We start from the raw sequence: 17,347 nt of genomic DNA, 5'->3' as shown, positions 1-17,347 counted from the left end.
ACAATATAGCATTATTTTTATCTTGACAGAGGTGGCGATGCAGTTCCAGGATTTTCTGCTTGGTCTTTTTGCTAAATGCTGGGCATCTTCATTGGCAGGTCAAAGAGATACACATTTGGATATTGCCGAAATGATCAGAAGAAAGAATATGTAGATCTGTAAGGTAGGTTTAGTTCAGCATTCCACTTATTCTATAGCCCGTTATTTCCCTAAATGGGGAATGTCTGAAGAAGAGACATTGCTGTGGTGCTTTGAATCTATGGATATCAATGTTAACATAGAGCTGTCATCTGTATGTGATTTTTAATTTGTGTGTGTTATGAGTGTTATGCCTGTGTGTAAGTGGACCACATACATGCAATGCCCACAGAACCCAGAAAAGGGCATCAGATGCCCTGGAATTGGAGTTACACACAGTTGTCAGCCACCATGTGGGTCTTCTGCAAGAGCAGCAAGGACTCTTAACCATTGATCACAGTGATGGTTTATCTTGATGTTAATTTGAATCTGGAATCTGCCAAGAAACACACTGTGGGAAGGTCTGTGAGGGCATTTTCTGTGAAGGACTGAGAGGGGAAGGCCCTCTGCCAACTGGGAAGCACCTTCCAGCTGAAAGCATTACTCGCCTGCCTGACTGCCTTGTTGTTGTTGTTTTTCGAAACAGGGCTTCTCTGTGTAGCCCTGGCTGTCCTACAACTGTCTCTGTAGACCAGGCTGGCTTTGAACTCAGAGATCCACCTGCCTCTGCCTGCCGAGTGCTGGGATTAAAGGCGTGCGCCGCCGCCGCCGCCGCCGCCGCCGCCGCCGCCGCCGCCGCCGCCGCCGCCGCCGCCGCCGCCGCCACCACCACCACCACCACCACCCGGCTTGCCTTGATTCTTATAGGTATGTCTATCCCATTACTGTTGTTGCCATCAGAACTCAGCTCCTTTAGTGTCTCAATGTTTCCGCTCTCCAGAAACTTTCTAAGTAGGCCTTAAGCACCAGACTGGGACTACGGAGGCATCTAGACTCCTTAACTGAACAAGCTCCTAGTTCTTAACCTCTCCATCAGGTTAACAGCCACTGCCAGACTACTACTTCCATGTCATGTAAAGCCATCTAGTAAGTTCCCTTTGAAACTTGTAATACATTCATTCTCTGGGTTCTGTTCCTCTAGAAACCCCAGATTAACACTGTATTCCACCTTTGGGTGTTCTTTCTGAGTGTGTTGGTAACTAAATGACCTTTCAATTGACAGTTTGTAACTCTGATGCTGAGCAGAACTTAAGAGCTTTTCTTTGACCTTGATTTTGAAGGTCTTGTTTCTATTTCTTGGTTGCCCGTCTGTCCTGCTCCTAAGACCACCTGGCTCTATTAGCGATCTCCACTCGATCTGTTTCCCTTGTAGAAAAGCTGCCACTTGGCTTTTGACAGTTAAGTGCTGCCTTGACTTTCCAGAGGAACATGACTGTGAGTTCTTCAGTTCTACAGCAAGCACCGTGTCCACTTCCTGAATCCTTTTTTGTACATTTTTGTATTATCTGCCATGTCTACTTAATGTGGGACAGGGATGGAAGAAGGCTCAGTGGTTGAGAGCTGTCTGCTCTTTCAGAGAACCAGACTTCATTTCCCAGCATCCACATCTGGTGGCTCACACACATACAGATTAATAATAAATCTTAAGAAGTTTTTTTTATGTCAGATGGTTAATTTTTTTTTTTTTTAATGTGGGCCATTTTCTCCAAGCTCCCCAAGCTTTCTGACAGGCGTGTTCTAACCTGTGGGGCCTTGAGAGCATGTTCGAGGGTCACAGGAAAAGGACATTATCATACATTTTGTAATAATTTGATTCTTGTTTCAAGAAGCCATCTATCCAGTCACAAATTTGTTACCCGAACACACAGAATTTTGGAAGGGGAGTTCTTGTAAACTTTGAGTACAGCTTAAATACTTCACTAAAGTTATGCAATGGTTATTTTTAGTTTATCAAGAGAAGCAAACTAGAAAGAGTGCTAGATAACCATATTGTGACACAGTTTTTGCTTAAGACCAAGTCTCCACAGGTAACACATGGGAAAGGACTTCAAGTATGTAAGTATACATTTGCCTAGGACCTATAAAGAGACTAAGGAAAGTCCAGAACAGCATTATTACCATGGAGCTGTTTTTTTGTTTGTTTTTCCAAGATAGGGTTTCTCTGTATAGCCCTGGCTGTCTTGGAACTCACTCTGTAGACCAGGCTGTCCTCAAACTCACTGAGATCCACCTGCTTAAGCCTCCCAAGCACCACCCAGCTGAAGTGGTTTTGTTTTAATCACTGTATCAACTTGTGACATTAGGTACCAGAAATACAGTGTCTAAAACTTTAGTATTTGATATTGCTGTGAAATTCAATTATATGACTGGTGGGCTTAACCTGTTAATGGAGTCTAGATGATTTAGGTGTTTTCAAATTTTCATGGCAGGCTGTATACAGTCTCAGCTGAATACCTGTCATGGGCAACAGATCCAAATATTGATGCATGAGGACTAGATGTTTAAAGACAAAAATCTCTGGTCCTTTACCACACATAATTTGACAAGGACTGCCCTAGGGCACCAGGTTTTATTCAGCTGTAAGTCTCAGAGTATTTAGGAAAAAAAACTAATTAATCCAAGGTCAACTGGCTCATATTCAAGGAAAATAAAAATGAAAGAAATGTCTTGGAAATAGCCATGGTGAACCATGGCATCACCACGAGAAGTAAGAATAAAGGACAGATAGCATGGCATTGAGCACAATTCCAAGGGCAGGCCATTCTTGTTCCTGTCTCCTCACCTATCCTTGTCAAGCTTTTGCAGAAGTGTCAACAAATTATTGGCAATTCAGGCCCCATTCATCATCACAAATCAGCTTGTACTTTTTTCCTTTCTTAGTGCATGGAGGAGACTCAAATTCAGACCCTGAGTCTTCTGTCTGATGAGCTGTGGAGGCTGAATAGTCCCCACAGCCTGAGCTCAAGCACATTTCCTTTCACAGAATGTGTGGGATCTTTTTTGAAGGGAGGGGGGAGGTTTTGAGACAGGGTTTCTCCATGTAACAGTCCTGGCTGTCCTGGAACTCGCTTTGTAGATCAGGCTGGCCTTGAACTCACTGAATTCGCCTGCCTCTGCCTCCCAAATGCTGGGATTAAAGGCGTATGCCACCACTACCCGGCTGATGTGTGGGATCTTTAAGAGTGATTTTAACCCAGGAGGGGGAAGTGATGTGTCATGAGCTCAAAGTGACTCAAATGATAAATGTGAATTTGTTTTTGAAAAAGTTATTTTCCAGAGGAGTGGATATGATCAAAATACATTGTATACATGTATAAAATTCCCAAATAATAAATTAAAAATATATATTTAAAAAGTTATTTTCCAAGTGAACCAAGACAGCTAGTTGGGCTAGACTATCCATAAAATATATGGCGACCACGGTCCTTAGACCTACTGAGGTCAATTTAAAATAGGTAATTTAGAAAACATGTTAACAATATACCATTAACATCAATTACAATGTAAGAAGTTAAGACTGAAATACCAAGGAGATGATGACAGTATCCTTTTACCAAAGGAAGGGCAGCCTGAGCTGGAGGGCAAGGCCATGGTAGAGCTTAGCATAACATTATACAGAACTATCTCCTAACACTTCCCATTCTGCAGCTTATAGAAGCTCAGCAAGATTAGGAGCAGACCTGGATGAAAAATAACCCACACATACGCTCAGAATATTTATTAGATACTGTCCCCCGGGGCTTGCAGGAAAAAAGACTCAGGCCACATCCCTTTCCCAAGCACCTTCCTGAACTAAGGATTCTAGGGAATCTGATGTCCCAAGTAAGCCAGAATGTATCTGGGTAGAATGGCCATTCATTTATCAGATCTGACACTACAGTTATGTGTTGGCCAGGGAATGGAAGGGTCCAGTGAGAATGGCAGAGGTACTAGATGAAAGGAAACAAGATTGGCCTTCATCAATTACAACATTGGTTCAGAGGGGCTGGAATAAATAAGAGTCTAAAAAGAGAGGGAAGAGGACAGCCAGGGGGCAAAGGAAGGTCAAGAGCTGGGTTCACCTAAATCACAGAGTTGTAGAAAGAACCAGGGTAGCAACTTGAGTCCTCAGGAGGAAACAGGAATTAAGAGTGCAGCACCCAGGGAGAGGAAAAGCCCAGGGCTTCTCTTCCAACTTGACCACAGGTAAGTGCAAAGTTCCTTTCCCTTCAGAGAGTTCAAAATGAAGGTAAGGAGATGTGGTGACATACAGCCCCAGGGCAGGCTACATTTCTCCTCATTCCCAGAGGCCCTGCCTAATGGAAACACCAAGTCTGAGGACTCAGCTCCTGCTCCCGAGCTCCAAGAGAGGGAGCAGAAACAAGGCACGAAGTCCCTGGGAATCAAGGGGACATGAGTATAGTCATATATAACATTACTTTTGGGAGCAGGAAGAAGTGAAATGCCCCAAAAGGGATGCCTTCCTTCACCTGGCAATGAATTGGCCCGTTTCTAACAGCAGAGCGCATGATGGAGTAGGGCTCATAGAAATGGCCTAGAGAACAGATCCTCAGCTGGTATGGCACACAGTCTTGAAGGGGATGTAGAGAGTGGGAGGCAGCTGGCTCCCAGAGACGACACTCCTGACTCAGTTCCCAGTGGTTCTGCTGACTCTAGATGCTCCCCATGGCTGGGACTCAGGGAGGAAAACGTGTTGTGTTTCACATGATCAGACACTGTTCGCCGTTGGCACCTGGTGGGCCCGACAGATTGAGGGTATCCAGGTCAAAGTTGAGGCCAGGAGGCTGGAGAAGAGATGAAGGGCTGAGAAAACCACTCGTATTTCAGGTCAGAGCTTCTGAAGGTCCATCCCTGGCAGCACAATGATCACCTTATATGGATTAACTAGGGATTACTGGAGTCTGCAGACTGGGAACTGGGTTAAAATGTAGAAGACATACTCACCATCTCCCCAGCCAGCTCTTTTGGAGGATGGCCCAAGTCCTGTAACTAGAAAATAAAAAGAATAAGCAATCATAAAATAAAAGTCACAGAAAACATCACAAAAAGTAAGAAAAGGAATGTGACTAGTGATCTGATTCCTCTGACCATGGTATGCAGCCTTGTGTCCCCTCCACCCAGGCTTAGTCGTGTAGCACCCTTTCCAGACATCTCTATTCAACCAGCGTGGACAGCTCCAGCAGGAAGGCAGTGAAAGGAGGGCTTACCTGCTGCATAAGGTCCAGCACCGTCTCGAAACGAGCCCTGTGAGTAGCCTCACTGTCCGTGGGTGTCTCTGCCTCAAACTGCTCACATATTTTGCCCATAACAGTGTGCTGCTCCTGATACTTTTCAAACTGCTCTGGAGGAATAGATTCCTGGTGACTCTGCAACCATTCTGGATACTAAGGAAAGAGGGGATGGGTGGGAAAGAATTAAGTGAACAAGGAGAGAAAGGGACTTAAAATGTGAAGAGCATGAAGAGGAAAAAAAGGCTACATAAGCAAGTTCATTGTGAAAAGGACAAAGTACTGTTGACTCCAACAGACCATCTGGATATACTGGTACTTACGGTAACTGCAGATTAGTAAACTATGTGTGAAAAGCAAGAAAGTAATCATTTTAGGCTCTCAGGATTGTTCTAGTTTCATTTCTGTTGCTACGACAAAACATCAAAAACAACTTGGGGAGGAAAGGGTTTATTTCATCTGATACTTCCAAGTAACAGTCTATCACTGAGGGTAGGAACTCAAGCAGAGACCATGAAGGAGTACTGCCTACTGGCTTACTTTCTTGCGTGTTTTTTTTTTTTTTTTTTTTTTTTTTTGCTTTCTTATATAGTCTAGGCCCATCGGCCTAGGGATGGTGCTACCCACAATGGACTATGCCCTTCCAACACCAACCACCAATCAAGACAATTCCTCACACACATGGCCATAGTCCAATCTGATCTGGGCAATCCCCCAACTGAGACCCCCTCAAATGACTCTGGGCTATGTAAACTTGACAGCTGCAGCTAACTAAGACATGGGTCACATATGATCTCTGTTGAACATTGTTGTTCTCTGTTATTTTTTTAGATTTATTTATTTTTATTTTGTATTTTACCTGCATGTATGTATTTGTACCATGTGCATATCTGGTGGACTTGAAGGTCAGAAAGAGGTGTCAGATCCCCTAGAAATGGGAGTTATAGATGGTTATGAGCTACCTACCATGTTGATGCTGGGAACCAAACCTAGGTCCTCTGCAAGAGCAGCAAGTACTCTTTAATAAGCCCGCTCTGTTGTTGCTTATAATTTTTAAAAATTCTATCAATTTTTTATATGAATGTTTTGCCTGTATCTATGTCTGTGGACCATGTGTGTGTCTGGTGCTCTCAGAAGCTGGAAGAGGGCATCGAATCCCCGGAACTGGAGCCACAGACCATTGTGATCTGCCATGTGGGTGCTGAGAATTGAACCCAGATCCTCCAGAAGAGCAGCCAGTGACCTTAACTGCTGAATCTCTCTCCATTCTTGTGTTTTTAAACTTAAAAATATAAAAACCAGGTCTAGGGAGATAGATAGCCTAGTGGTTAAGAGTACACACTGCTCTTGCAGAGGACCCCAGTTCAAGTTCAACTGCCAGCACTCATGTTAGGTGGCTCACTGCCAGTTGTAACTCTAGTTTGAGAGTGGTCTGGTGCCTGTAGCCTCCACAGGCACCTGAACTCTCTCTCTCTCTCTCTCTCTCTCACACACACACACACACACACACACACATACACTCACTCACATACACACTCCTAATTAAAAAATAAGGGGCTGGAGAGATGGCTCAGAGGTTAAGAGCACTGACTGCTCTTCCAGAGGTCCTGAGTTCAATTCCCAGCAACCACATGGTGGCTCACAACCACCTGTAATGAGATCTGGTGCCCTCTTCTGGCCTGCAGGGATACATGCAGGTAGAATACTGTATACATAATAAATAAATAAATATTTAAAAAAAAAAAAAATAAAATAAAATAGTAGTAAAAATAAAATTTTATGTGAACAGCCAGGCGGTGGTGATGCACGCCTTTGATCCCAGCCTTTGATCCCAGCACTCAGGAGGCAGACACAGGCAAATCTCTGTGAGTTTGAAGGCCAGTCTGGTCTACAGAGAGAGTTCCAGGATAGGCTCCAAAGCTACACAGAGAAACCTTGTCTCAAAGAAACAAAAAAACAAAACAAAACAGCAAAACAACAAAAACGAAAACAATGTAAACAATACTCTCAGCTTGAGAGTTGGACTTAGACTTTACAAACACTGGTCTGCAGACTCCGGGTGTTGCTACTCATTTCCCACTCAGTCATCTGTTGCCCTGTGATGCCGAAGAGCTTCTCTTTCTCTACTTCATTTCTCCAGTGAAACCATACGCTTTTTAAAGCAAGAACTATCATTGAAACTACTCTCAAACTGTTCATACCACCACCACAAAATCCTGTGAGTTCTTACTAGAAATACAATAAGGAATGTATCAGTCAAACTCAAGAACCTTGAACTAATTCAGAGAAAACTAAAGCTGAAGAATTTCCCCTTCTAACTCAGACAGTCCTGGTGTGAACAAATGATCAGATCACCTATGTACCTTTATTCTCTCAATAACAACTTCTACCTTCAACAAACAAATGAGTTTAAAAAAAATGTACTTGTACACTCAAATTACCCTTTTTCTATGCATAGTCTGAGCAAAGTGCCCACAAGTTGATATAATGAAGCAAGGCGAAAAAGCAGAGTAGAAATTCACAAACCTTTTCCGTGATCTCCTTCAGGGATGGGTACAGTACATCCTTAGACAGTAGGTTCTGCATGATACTCTGCATGATGGGGAGAATGTTCCCTTCCCCATCCCCTTCATCCATGCCCAGCCCTTCCATGGCTTTGGTCAGCTCCTCTTCAGACATGCCCGAGTTCTAGACAAGATAAAGAGAGGCGAACTGGTTACACTGCCTTCCTGGAATGCTTATCACACTTTCAGATGGAAAGAACAATCTGATGTGCCTGTAACAAAAATCAAGGCAAGGTCAGATTTGGGGAGATCCCCAAGAGCATCTACTTTGTGAGACTGCTCAGGATGCATCTGGGAGTGGACCCCTACTCCTTTCCCTTTACCTGAAGGTCAGTGGCATTTTTGGCTAGCCCACTTAATGTCTCCTTTAGGCAAGAAGTAAATTCTTGTTGAGAGTTTGCATCACTGCCTAGGAGAGATGAAAAGAACCAAGATTACCTAGGATTTGAACTGTCAGCTTGTCTAGACTGACCTACTTACCAACCTGGATATAAAAGATTTACTAGCAAACCACTACCACTTCAAAATCTTAACCACTCTTTGGCCATCTTCATGGTCATGCCATAAATCTGTATAGATAATGTGTTAATTGTTTTCCACGGTAACACTGTCCTTTAAAAGGGTTGGTCTGGAATAATCTTATTTATTTATTTACTTTTGAGACAAGGTCTCATTATGTAGTTCTAGCTGTTCTGGAACTCACTATGTAGACCAGGCTGGCCTCGAACTCACAGAGCTCCATCTGCTTCTGCCTCCCAAGGGTTAAAGGAATACACTATTATACCTGGCTGGAATAATCTTTTCTTTATTACTTTCCAAAATATCCTAACCTTTTCTTTCAGCAAGCAAGATTCCCAGACCTGTTTCTCTTGCCTTGTCCCACTCCATCGCTGTGACACTACAATGGTTATCAATTTTACAATCCTAGTATTGTCAAGCAATAAAGAGGTCTGTCCAGTATTTTTTGTTTGGGGATTCCTCACCCACTCTCCCAGCTGCTTCTGAGAGCTTTTGGAACTGTTCCACCAGGTGGGGCTCTTCTTCAGCCAGCTCCTTCATTGCCTTCTCAAACTCCGCAGTGGCTTGGGAAGCCAGCTCACTGTCAAACAGTTCCTGGAAAAATTTCTCTTGGGAGGCGAAGAGGGCATCCTGCAGGGGAGAGGTGGACAAAATTCACCTCTTACAGAACCACCCTGAGTCTAGCCTCCTAAAGGAGCTCAGGTAGTCGTTTTGGGAAATGAAACATCTCCCCCACAAACACCTCCATTTAACATTCTATCTGCCTCTTCTCAGGGGGCAGCAAGCAAAGAATCTGGCCACTGAAGGAATAATAGGAGGGAACATACAAATCCAATCACTTAAAACTGCTCTTTTCTCAAGACACTTCCTTTTCATCCCTCAGTACAAGCCCAGGTCCTTGTTTCACAGGAGCTGAGGCCTGAAAGAACACTCAGCAGTGTGAGGCAAAGGCATCCTCCCACCCACCCTTCTGGCCCACAGGGGCCTGCCCCACCCCTGCTCTGAGCAGCATGTCCATCCCCCCTCCCTTAAGGGGGTGGGATTTATACTTTGGCAGTGTCTCCTGGCGATCTCTTCTGGGGCCCTGAAGCATCAGGGGCCGAGGTGGTAGGAGGGGGTGCTGGGGAGGGTTTGGCTTTATCGAAATCATCAAGAGCACCTTTGGAAACAAGAGACATGGTGGATATGTTGGGGATGGATAAGGCTAGAAAACTGTGTGATTCTGAGCAAACTATCAGGAAAATAATCATATAACGCGCCAGATCTCCTGAACTTCTCTCTTCTTGGTGTCTCTCTTGCCTGGTCCACTGATCAACAGGCTTTCCACCTTTCCTTGGGAATCACCTAATTTATTGTGACCAATTGGTAAGAAAACCCTTTACATAGAACCAGTGTTCATCCCAGAACTAGGAGGAAAGGATTAAATAAGCTGTGCAGAGATTTTTTTTTTTTAACATTTTTGAAATATTTATTGAGTGCCTAATAGGCCAGATACAGAGGTCTAAGGAACTTGATTGCTTGTGAAGAATGACACATGAATAAACCTGTCTGGCATGTAAAATTATTCAGAAACCCAAAAACTAGAGGAAATGCCTAACTGGTAGAATATCAGAGTGAACTGTGTGGTCAAGCGGCAGAGAAATCTTTATATGCATACTATAAGATTCCCTAAAAATCCCACACAGTTATCTAACATGAGTAGAGGGGAGAGATAGGGCTTATTTCTTTGAACTCACTTTGAGGCCCTAAAGGCAGTAACCTCTTGTAAGAAAGCACAGGATATCCCACCCAGCTTTCCATGGGTCCTAATACAAACTCCACCCGTTCTACAGGAGGGTATTAAACGCTTAAATTACGTTCCAATTTAGTTGTACCTCAGCAGGCACCTACAGCTCCCCTTGGCCTTACATGCAGTAACCCTGGGCCAGTCGAGTCCCTTGGCATGCCTCACTAAATCTGTTCATTTTCTGCCCGCCTACATCGCTGTGACTGAGCCACAGATAAAAGGTTCACCTTTGCCCTGAAAAGCCTGTGTTGTCACACCACCACTCTGCTTGCCAGAGCCAGGGAAAGGGCACTGGCCTCACCCTGGGCAGGAAACCAGAGAGGAGGGCAAGAGCGAGAAGGAGAGGAACATCCACCATTATTTCAGGAAGATGAAATGTTTTCCCCTGGGACTGGCTCACTCTCAGTTTCTCCAAAGGATGAAAAAGGATGTCAGGCATGGTGGTGCCATGCTGGCACCGGGAGGCAGGGGCCAGAAAAATCGTAAGTTCAAGGCCATCCTTGAGTCTCAGGCCAGCCTAGACTACAAGAGACGGTCTTTCAAAACAATAATTTTAGAAGTAGTTTCCTTGAACTACTGACACGAAAGAACTAAGGGGTCTGGTAAAAGAATGAGGAAAGATTGTGAGGTAAAGAAGTTAAGAAAGATATGATCATGGACATAAGGGCCCTTGGAGTCGAAGGTTATTTTGTTCTGTGGATGCTGCTGACAGGAGAGGAGATTTCAATAATTTACTAAAGCCGGTCCTGGAGGCTCCAGCCTGTAATCTCAGCACTCCCAGAGGCTAAGGCAGGAAGACTGTCGCGAGTTCAAGGCCAGCCTGTGCTACAGGGTGAGCTACTGCCTCAAAAACAGTCCGACAGTCTAAAGCAAGAGAAGTTTGGGGCGGGGAGGGGTGGGTCACGAAACATCTCATTACAGTTAGTTTTCCCCTCCACAGTAAGATTTGCGGTCTGGACTGATCAGTGACCAAGGTGAACACCCAGCTCCCGCAATTAAGGAGGGCCGGGGTCGAACTCAGACCACCTCCCCCGCCAACCATTAGAGAGTCTCCCGCTCCGCCCCCAAATCTCAAGTTCATTTAACCCCAATGGGTCCTCGCCCCCGACCCCTCTAGCCCTTCCCATCATGGGCTCTTACTTTCCAGAAGCTCCTCCAGTTCCCGGTCCGCTTCGACCCCAACATCGCAACCTTCCTCAGCGGCCGCCATCTTGCTGCCTCCGACTTGCCGTAGGAGGTGGAACCACTGGCGCACCACATGTCCCGCCCCTAACCCCGCCCCCACGACTTGGGCAGCCAATGATATCGTTCTACTGTGCAGGACCGCCATTTTTAAAGGGACAGGAAACGTGGGTTTTGTTGTTGTTTTTGTTTTTCTTCTGGGAATCAACCTAGGTTCTTGCACGAACTAAGCAAGCACTGCACCCCTGGAGCTACACAGCCACAGCCGTTACTAGGTAGGTTGCGCAGGCTGGTCTAGAAATCGGGCTCCTCCCTTCTCCATTTCCCAAATGCTTGACCCACCAGGCTCAGCTTGATGTGGGGGCCAGGGTTGGGGGCAGAAGAGGTGAGAGAATTTATTTGCTTTCGTTTTGTTTGTTTACTTTCCCTTTCATCTGAAACTTTTAGTCTGGAGATGTTTTGTTTTCAGTCAAATTCTTCTAATCCTACTGCCTCCACCTTCCAAGGGCAGAGAGTACACCTCAAGGCTCAGCTAAATACAGAGCTATAAAACTTCTGGTAATGTGCTTTTTTTTTTTTTTTTTTTTTTTAGGCTAAGACAGAATTGCCAAATTGAGGCAATCTTGGTTTCATCCCCAGAGCCTGCATGGTAGGAGAGACTTCTACCACGCACTGAACTCTGACTGCCACCTGTACTGCTTGACACATACACAAAACAGATGAACAAAATAAAGATTACCAAGTCTATTTTCAGCAAGTAGCAAGTATCTACAGTTGTATACAATCTTATTCTGGGCACAACGAAATAAACAAATAAATCAGAGTTGGTCCTACCTGTAAGGGTTGACTGGAGGTGGAAATTGGAAACACAGATGGTAATTAATAGAATTAAGACAGACTCAAAACCAAACATAATTCTTTCTCTGAATTAATTCTGAAAGATTGTGTATGCGTTTGTTTTGTTTTGTTTTCTCGAGACAATATTTCTCTGTGCAGCCCTGGCTGTCCTGGAACTCAATGTGGACCAGGCTGGCCTCAAACTCAGAAATCACCCTGCTTCTGCCTACAGAGTGCTGGTACTAAGGGCATGTGCTACTACACCTGGCTCTGCTTTCTATTCTTACTATTGATATCCTTAACATCCTATCTTAATGCTAATTTACCCTGACCGACCACTCTTTCTAACTTCCTAATATATTGTGAATAGTGACAAAATAGTATTTTATAGCTTTCCCCTCCCCTTTCTTGCTTGAAGCGGGGGCTCATTTAGCTCAGGCTGGCCTAGAACTCCTTATCCTGTTGCCTACACACCCCAAGTACTAGGGTTATAGATACTCACCACCATGCTCTATTCTGCTCATAGCATTTTTTCGTCTTGTTTAAGGACTTAATGTCTCTCCACTGCTTATTGATTAACTTCAGATTCTTGACATATTCACAATTATATATATCCATTCCTCTTTCCCCACTTAGATAAGTGACAAGAAGCAGAGATTGTCAACTTTGCTCACAAATTCACTTTAGATTGTGTACAATTTTGTGATTTAATTTGTAAACTTATAAAAAAAACTTTTTTTGTAGACAGGGTCTCACTATGTAGCACTGGCTGGCCTAGAACTCACAGAGATCTGCCTGCCAAGACTGAAAAAAATATTTTTTCTCAATTTTTCCCCCATTTTTATTTATTTATTTATTATTTATTTATTTTTCTATTATCAGCGTGATACAGTATGAATTCTTATCCTAATAGTGAAATGTTTGATTGAGGCTTGCCCAGTAATTGAGTAAAACCAAAACTTATTATAAGTCACAGTCATCCTAGGGTCCCCCCTGCTATGTAGCCTTCCTGGTTCTGTGGGTTGCAGTCTGATTGTTCTTTGCTTTATATCTAGAATCCACTTATGAGTGAGTACATACCATGCTTGTCCTTATGGGTATGGGTTACCTCACTCAGGATGATATTTTCTAGTTCCATCCATTTGCCTGCAAATTTCATGCTGCCATTGTTTTTCTCTGCTGAGTAGTACTCCACTTTGTATATGTACCACATTTTCTTTATCCATTCTTCATTTGATGGGCATCTAGGTTGTTTTCAGGTTCTGGCTATTACAAATAGTGCTGCTATGAACATAGTTGAGCATGTATCTTTGTGGTATGATTGAGCATTCCTTGGGTATATGCCCAAGAGTGGTATGGCTGGGTCTTGAGGTAGATTGATTCCCAATTTTCTGAGAAACCACCATACTGATTTCCACAGTGGTTGTACAAGTTTGCATTCCCACCAACAGTGGAGTGTTCCCTTTGCTCCGAATCCTCTCCAACATTGACTGTCATTAGTGTTTTTTTTTTTTTTGTTTTGTTTTTTGTTTTTGGTTTTGTTTTTTTCCAGAGCTGAGGACCAAACCCAGGGCCTTGCGCTTGCTAGGCAAGTGCTCTACCACTGAGCTAAATCCCCAACCCCTCATTAGTGTTTTTGATCTTAGCCATTCTGACAGATGTAAGGTTACTCTCAGAGTCGTTTTGATTTGCATTTCTCTGATGATTAAGGATGTTGAGCATTTCTTTAAATGTCTTTCAGCCATTTGTGATTCTTCTTTTGAGAATTCTTTGTTTAGCTCTTTAGCCCATTTTTAAATTGGATTGTTCAGTATTTTGATGTCTAGTTTCTTGAGTTCTTTATATACTTTGGAGATCAGTCCTTTGTCAGATGTGGGGTTGGTGAAGGTCTTTTCCCATTTTGTAGGCTGTCTTTTTGTCTTACTGACTGTGTCTTTTGCCCTACAAAAGCTTCTCAGTTTCAGGAGGTCCCATTTATTAATTGTTGTGCTCAGTGTCTGTGCTGCTGGTGTTATATTTAGGAAGTGATCTCCTGTGCCAATGCATTCAAGAGTACTTCCTACTTTCTCTTCTATCAAGTTCAGTGTAACTGGATTTATGTTGAGGTCTTTGATCCACTTGGACTTGAGTTTTGTGCGTGGTGACAGATATGGATCTATTTGTAATCTTTTACATATTGACATGCAGTTATGCCAGCACCATTTGTTGAAGATACTTTCTTTTTCCCATTGTATAGTTTTGGCTTCTTTGTCAAAAATCAGGTGTTCATATGTGTGTGGATTAATTCGATTCCATTGGTCTGTATGTCGGTTTTTATACCAGTACCAAGCTGTTTTTATTACTATAGCTCTAGAGTAGAGCTTGATGTTAGGGATAGTGATGCCTCCAGAGGTTGCTTTATTATACAGGATTCTTTTAGCTATCCTGGGTCTTTTGTTTTTCCATGTGAAGTTGAGTATTTTTCTTTCCAAGTCTGTGAAGAATTGTGTTGGGATTTTGATGGGGATTGCATTGAATCTGTAGATTGCTTTTGGTAAGATTACCATTTTTACTATGTTAATCCTACCTATCCATGAGCATGAGAGATCCTTCCATTTTCTGATATCTTCAATTTCTTTCTTTAGAGATTTAAAGTTATTAACAAAAGGTCCTTCACTTGTTTAGTTAGTGTTATCCCAAGGTATTTTATATTATTTGTGGCTATTGTAAAGGGTGATGTTTCTCTGACTTCTTTCTCAGCCCTTTTATCATTTGTGTATAGGAGGGCTACTGATTTTTTTGAGTTGATCTTGTATCCTGCCACTTTACTGAAGGAGTTTATCAGCTATAGTGGTTACCTGGTAGAATTTTTGGGGTCACTTATGTATACTATCATATCATCTGCAAATAGTGAAAGTTTGACTTCTTCCTTTCCAATTTGTATCCCTTTGGTCTCCTTTTGTTGTCTTACTGCTCTAGCTAGAACTTCAAGTACTATATTAAATAGATATCAAGAGAGTGGACAGCCTTGTCTTGTTCCTGATTTTAGTGGAATCTCTTTGAGTGGCTCTCCGTTTAATTTGATGGTGGCTGTTGGCTTGCTGTAAATTGCCTTTATTATGTTTAGGAATGTTCCTTGTATTCCTGATCTCTCTAAGACCTTTATCATGAAGGGGTGTTGGATTTTGTCAAAGGCTTTTTCAGCATCTAATGAGATGATCATGTGGTTTTTTTCTTTCAATTTGTTTATATGGTGTATTACATTGACAGATTCTCATATGTTGAACCATCCTTGCATCCCTGGGATGAAACCTACTTGGTCATGGTGGATAATTTTTTTTGATGTGTTCTTGGATTCGATTTGCCAATATTTTGTTGAGTATCTTTGCATCAATGTTCATGAGTGAGACTGGTCTGTAATTCTCTTTCTTTGTTGCATCTTTGTGTGGTTTGGGTATCAGGGTAATTGTAGCCTCATAAAAAGAGTTTGGTAATTCTCCTTCTGTTTCTATTGTGTGGGACAATTTGAAGAGTATTGAAATTAGTTCTTCTTTGAAAATCTGGTAGAATTCTGCACTGAAACCATCTGGTCCTGGGCTTTTTTTGGTTGGGAGACTTTTGATGACTGTTTCTATTTCTTTAGGGGTTATTGGTCTATTTAAATAGTTTATCTGGTCTTGATTTAACTTTGGTATGTGGTATCTATCTAGAAAATTGTCCATTTCTTCCAGATCTGAATTTTTTTTTTTTTTTTTTTTTTTGGTTTTTCAAGACAGGGTTTCTCTGTGTAGCTTTGCGCCTTTCCTGGAACTCACTTGGTAGTCCAGGCTGGCCTCGAACTCACAGAGATCCACCTGCTTCTGCCTCCCGAGTGCTGGGATTAAAGGCATTCGCCACCACCGCCCGGCTGAAAAAATATTTTTAATTATTTAAAATTGTGTGTGCATGAACATACGCTTTCAGGTATGTGTATGCACTTGCACTCAGGGACAAGAGGTGGCAATCCCTCTGGAGGTAGACTTACAGGTGGTTAGGAGCTTCCAGATGTGGGTGCTGGGAACCAACCTTGAGTCCTCTGCAAGAGCAGTATTTGCTCTTAGCTGTTAAACCGTCTCTGTAACCCCCACGATGTCTAGTTTTTGAGACAGGGTCTCACTCTTTAGTCAAGGCTAGCCTTGAACTTGGGGCACTTGTGCCTCAACCTTCCAAGGATTTGACTTATAGGTGTGAACCCCCATGTCTGATGTTTGCCTGTACTTGCAGGATGTTTAAAACTTGAGAAAACATTTTCATAGTACACAGACTTTTGAGAAAGCAATCTTAGTTTGAAGATTATATTTAAGAAAGTAACTCTTAGATCTGAAAACATAAAAGTCCTGTACTCTTTTTTTTTTTTTTTTTCCGAGACAGGGTTTCTCTGTGTAGCTTTGCGCCTTTCCTGGATCTCGCTCTGTAGACCAGGCTGGCCTCGAACTCACAAAGATTCGCCTGCCTCTGCCTCCTGAGTGCTGGGATTAAAGGCGTGCGCCACCACCGCCCGGCCAAGTCCTATACTCTTTGAAGCAGGTATTCCTCTTGTAGTTCAGCCTCAGGTACACTTCCCCCACCCATACAATGTATGTTCAAGTTTATTTATTGCAGCAATGCTGGTAATTGCAAAAGGTTGCCCATAACCCAGATACTGTGAAAAGCTTTCATAACTCACAATAAAATATGCACGGAGAAAAACTGAAAAAAAAATGGGTATGTAGGAAAATACTTTAAAATGTGTATTGAATGAACCGGGTGTGGTGGCACATGCCTTTAATCCCGGCACTCGGGAGGCAGAGGCAGGTGGATCCCTGTGAGTTCGAGGCCAGCCTGGTCTACCAAGTGAGTTCCAGGACAGCCAAGGCTGTTACACAGAGAAGCCTTGTCTTGAGAAAAACCCAAAACAACCAAAAGTTTAAGGTCCTTGGCTATACAGGTCACAACCTGTCTTAAGAAACAACACAAAGAAACTAATATATACTTTGTACATCTCTCCCCCCCCCCCCCCGCCCCGCCCCCATGGATATAGATAGCTCAGTAGTAGAATGCTTGCCTATCATGTGCGAGATCCTAGGTTCAAATCCCAGTGACTAACAAAATTCCTGCATTTCTCTAGTTTTTGAGAAAGGTGTGTGCTACCATATGTAGTGCTAGGAACTAAATCCAGGACCCTGTACATACTAAGCCAGCCAGCACTCTACAAT

General features: G+C 43.1%; 1 protein-coding gene and 1 long non-coding RNA gene across 4 annotated transcripts; one reads left to right on the top strand and one right to left on the bottom strand.

Moving 5' to 3' along the window:
• Nucleotides 1-3,721: 3,721 nt before the first annotated feature.
• Nucleotides 3,722-11,351, bottom strand: Pex19 (peroxisomal biogenesis factor 19). Of its 3 annotated transcripts, none has more exons than XM_052737647.1 (8): nucleotides 11,256-11,351; nucleotides 9,379-9,488; nucleotides 8,794-8,959; nucleotides 8,134-8,219; nucleotides 7,773-7,934; nucleotides 5,226-5,402; nucleotides 4,963-5,007; nucleotides 3,722-4,869 (listed from the first exon to the last, which is right to left on the bottom strand). In XM_052737647.1, exons 1-8 carry the CDS (start codon nucleotides 11,323-11,325, stop codon nucleotides 4,783-4,785), a joined length of 903 nt encoding a protein of 300 aa, XP_052593607.1. In that variant the 5' UTR covers nucleotides 11,326-11,351; the 3' UTR covers nucleotides 3,722-4,782. The 3 variants fall into 3 exon arrangements, with proteins under 3 accessions (XP_052593607.1, XP_052593608.1, XP_052593610.1); XM_052737648.1 differs by having other exon boundaries at nucleotides 3,722-4,802; XM_052737650.1 differs by lacking the exon at nucleotides 9,379-9,488 and having other exon boundaries at nucleotides 11,256-11,350.
• A 73-nt stretch (nucleotides 11,352-11,424) lies between these two features.
• On the top strand, nucleotides 11,425-12,044 carry LOC128109471 (uncharacterized). Its single transcript, XR_008217823.1, has 2 exons — nucleotides 11,425-11,572; nucleotides 11,890-12,044. It is a non-coding gene; the product is annotated as an uncharacterized LOC128109471 (long non-coding RNA).
• The last annotated feature ends 5,303 nt before the right edge of the window (nucleotides 12,045-17,347 follow it).

The sequence above is a fragment of the Peromyscus californicus genome, unplaced genomic scaffold (genome assembly GCF_007827085.1).
Source record: "Peromyscus californicus insignis strain IS unplaced genomic scaffold, ASM782708v3 Scaffold_14__1_contigs__length_90479793_seg_2, whole genome shotgun sequence".
Lineage (NCBI taxonomy): Eukaryota > Metazoa > Chordata > Mammalia > Rodentia > Cricetidae > Peromyscus > Peromyscus californicus.
Note: the sequence above shows the minus strand (reverse complement) of the source record. Positions and strands in the feature narration are given on the sequence as shown.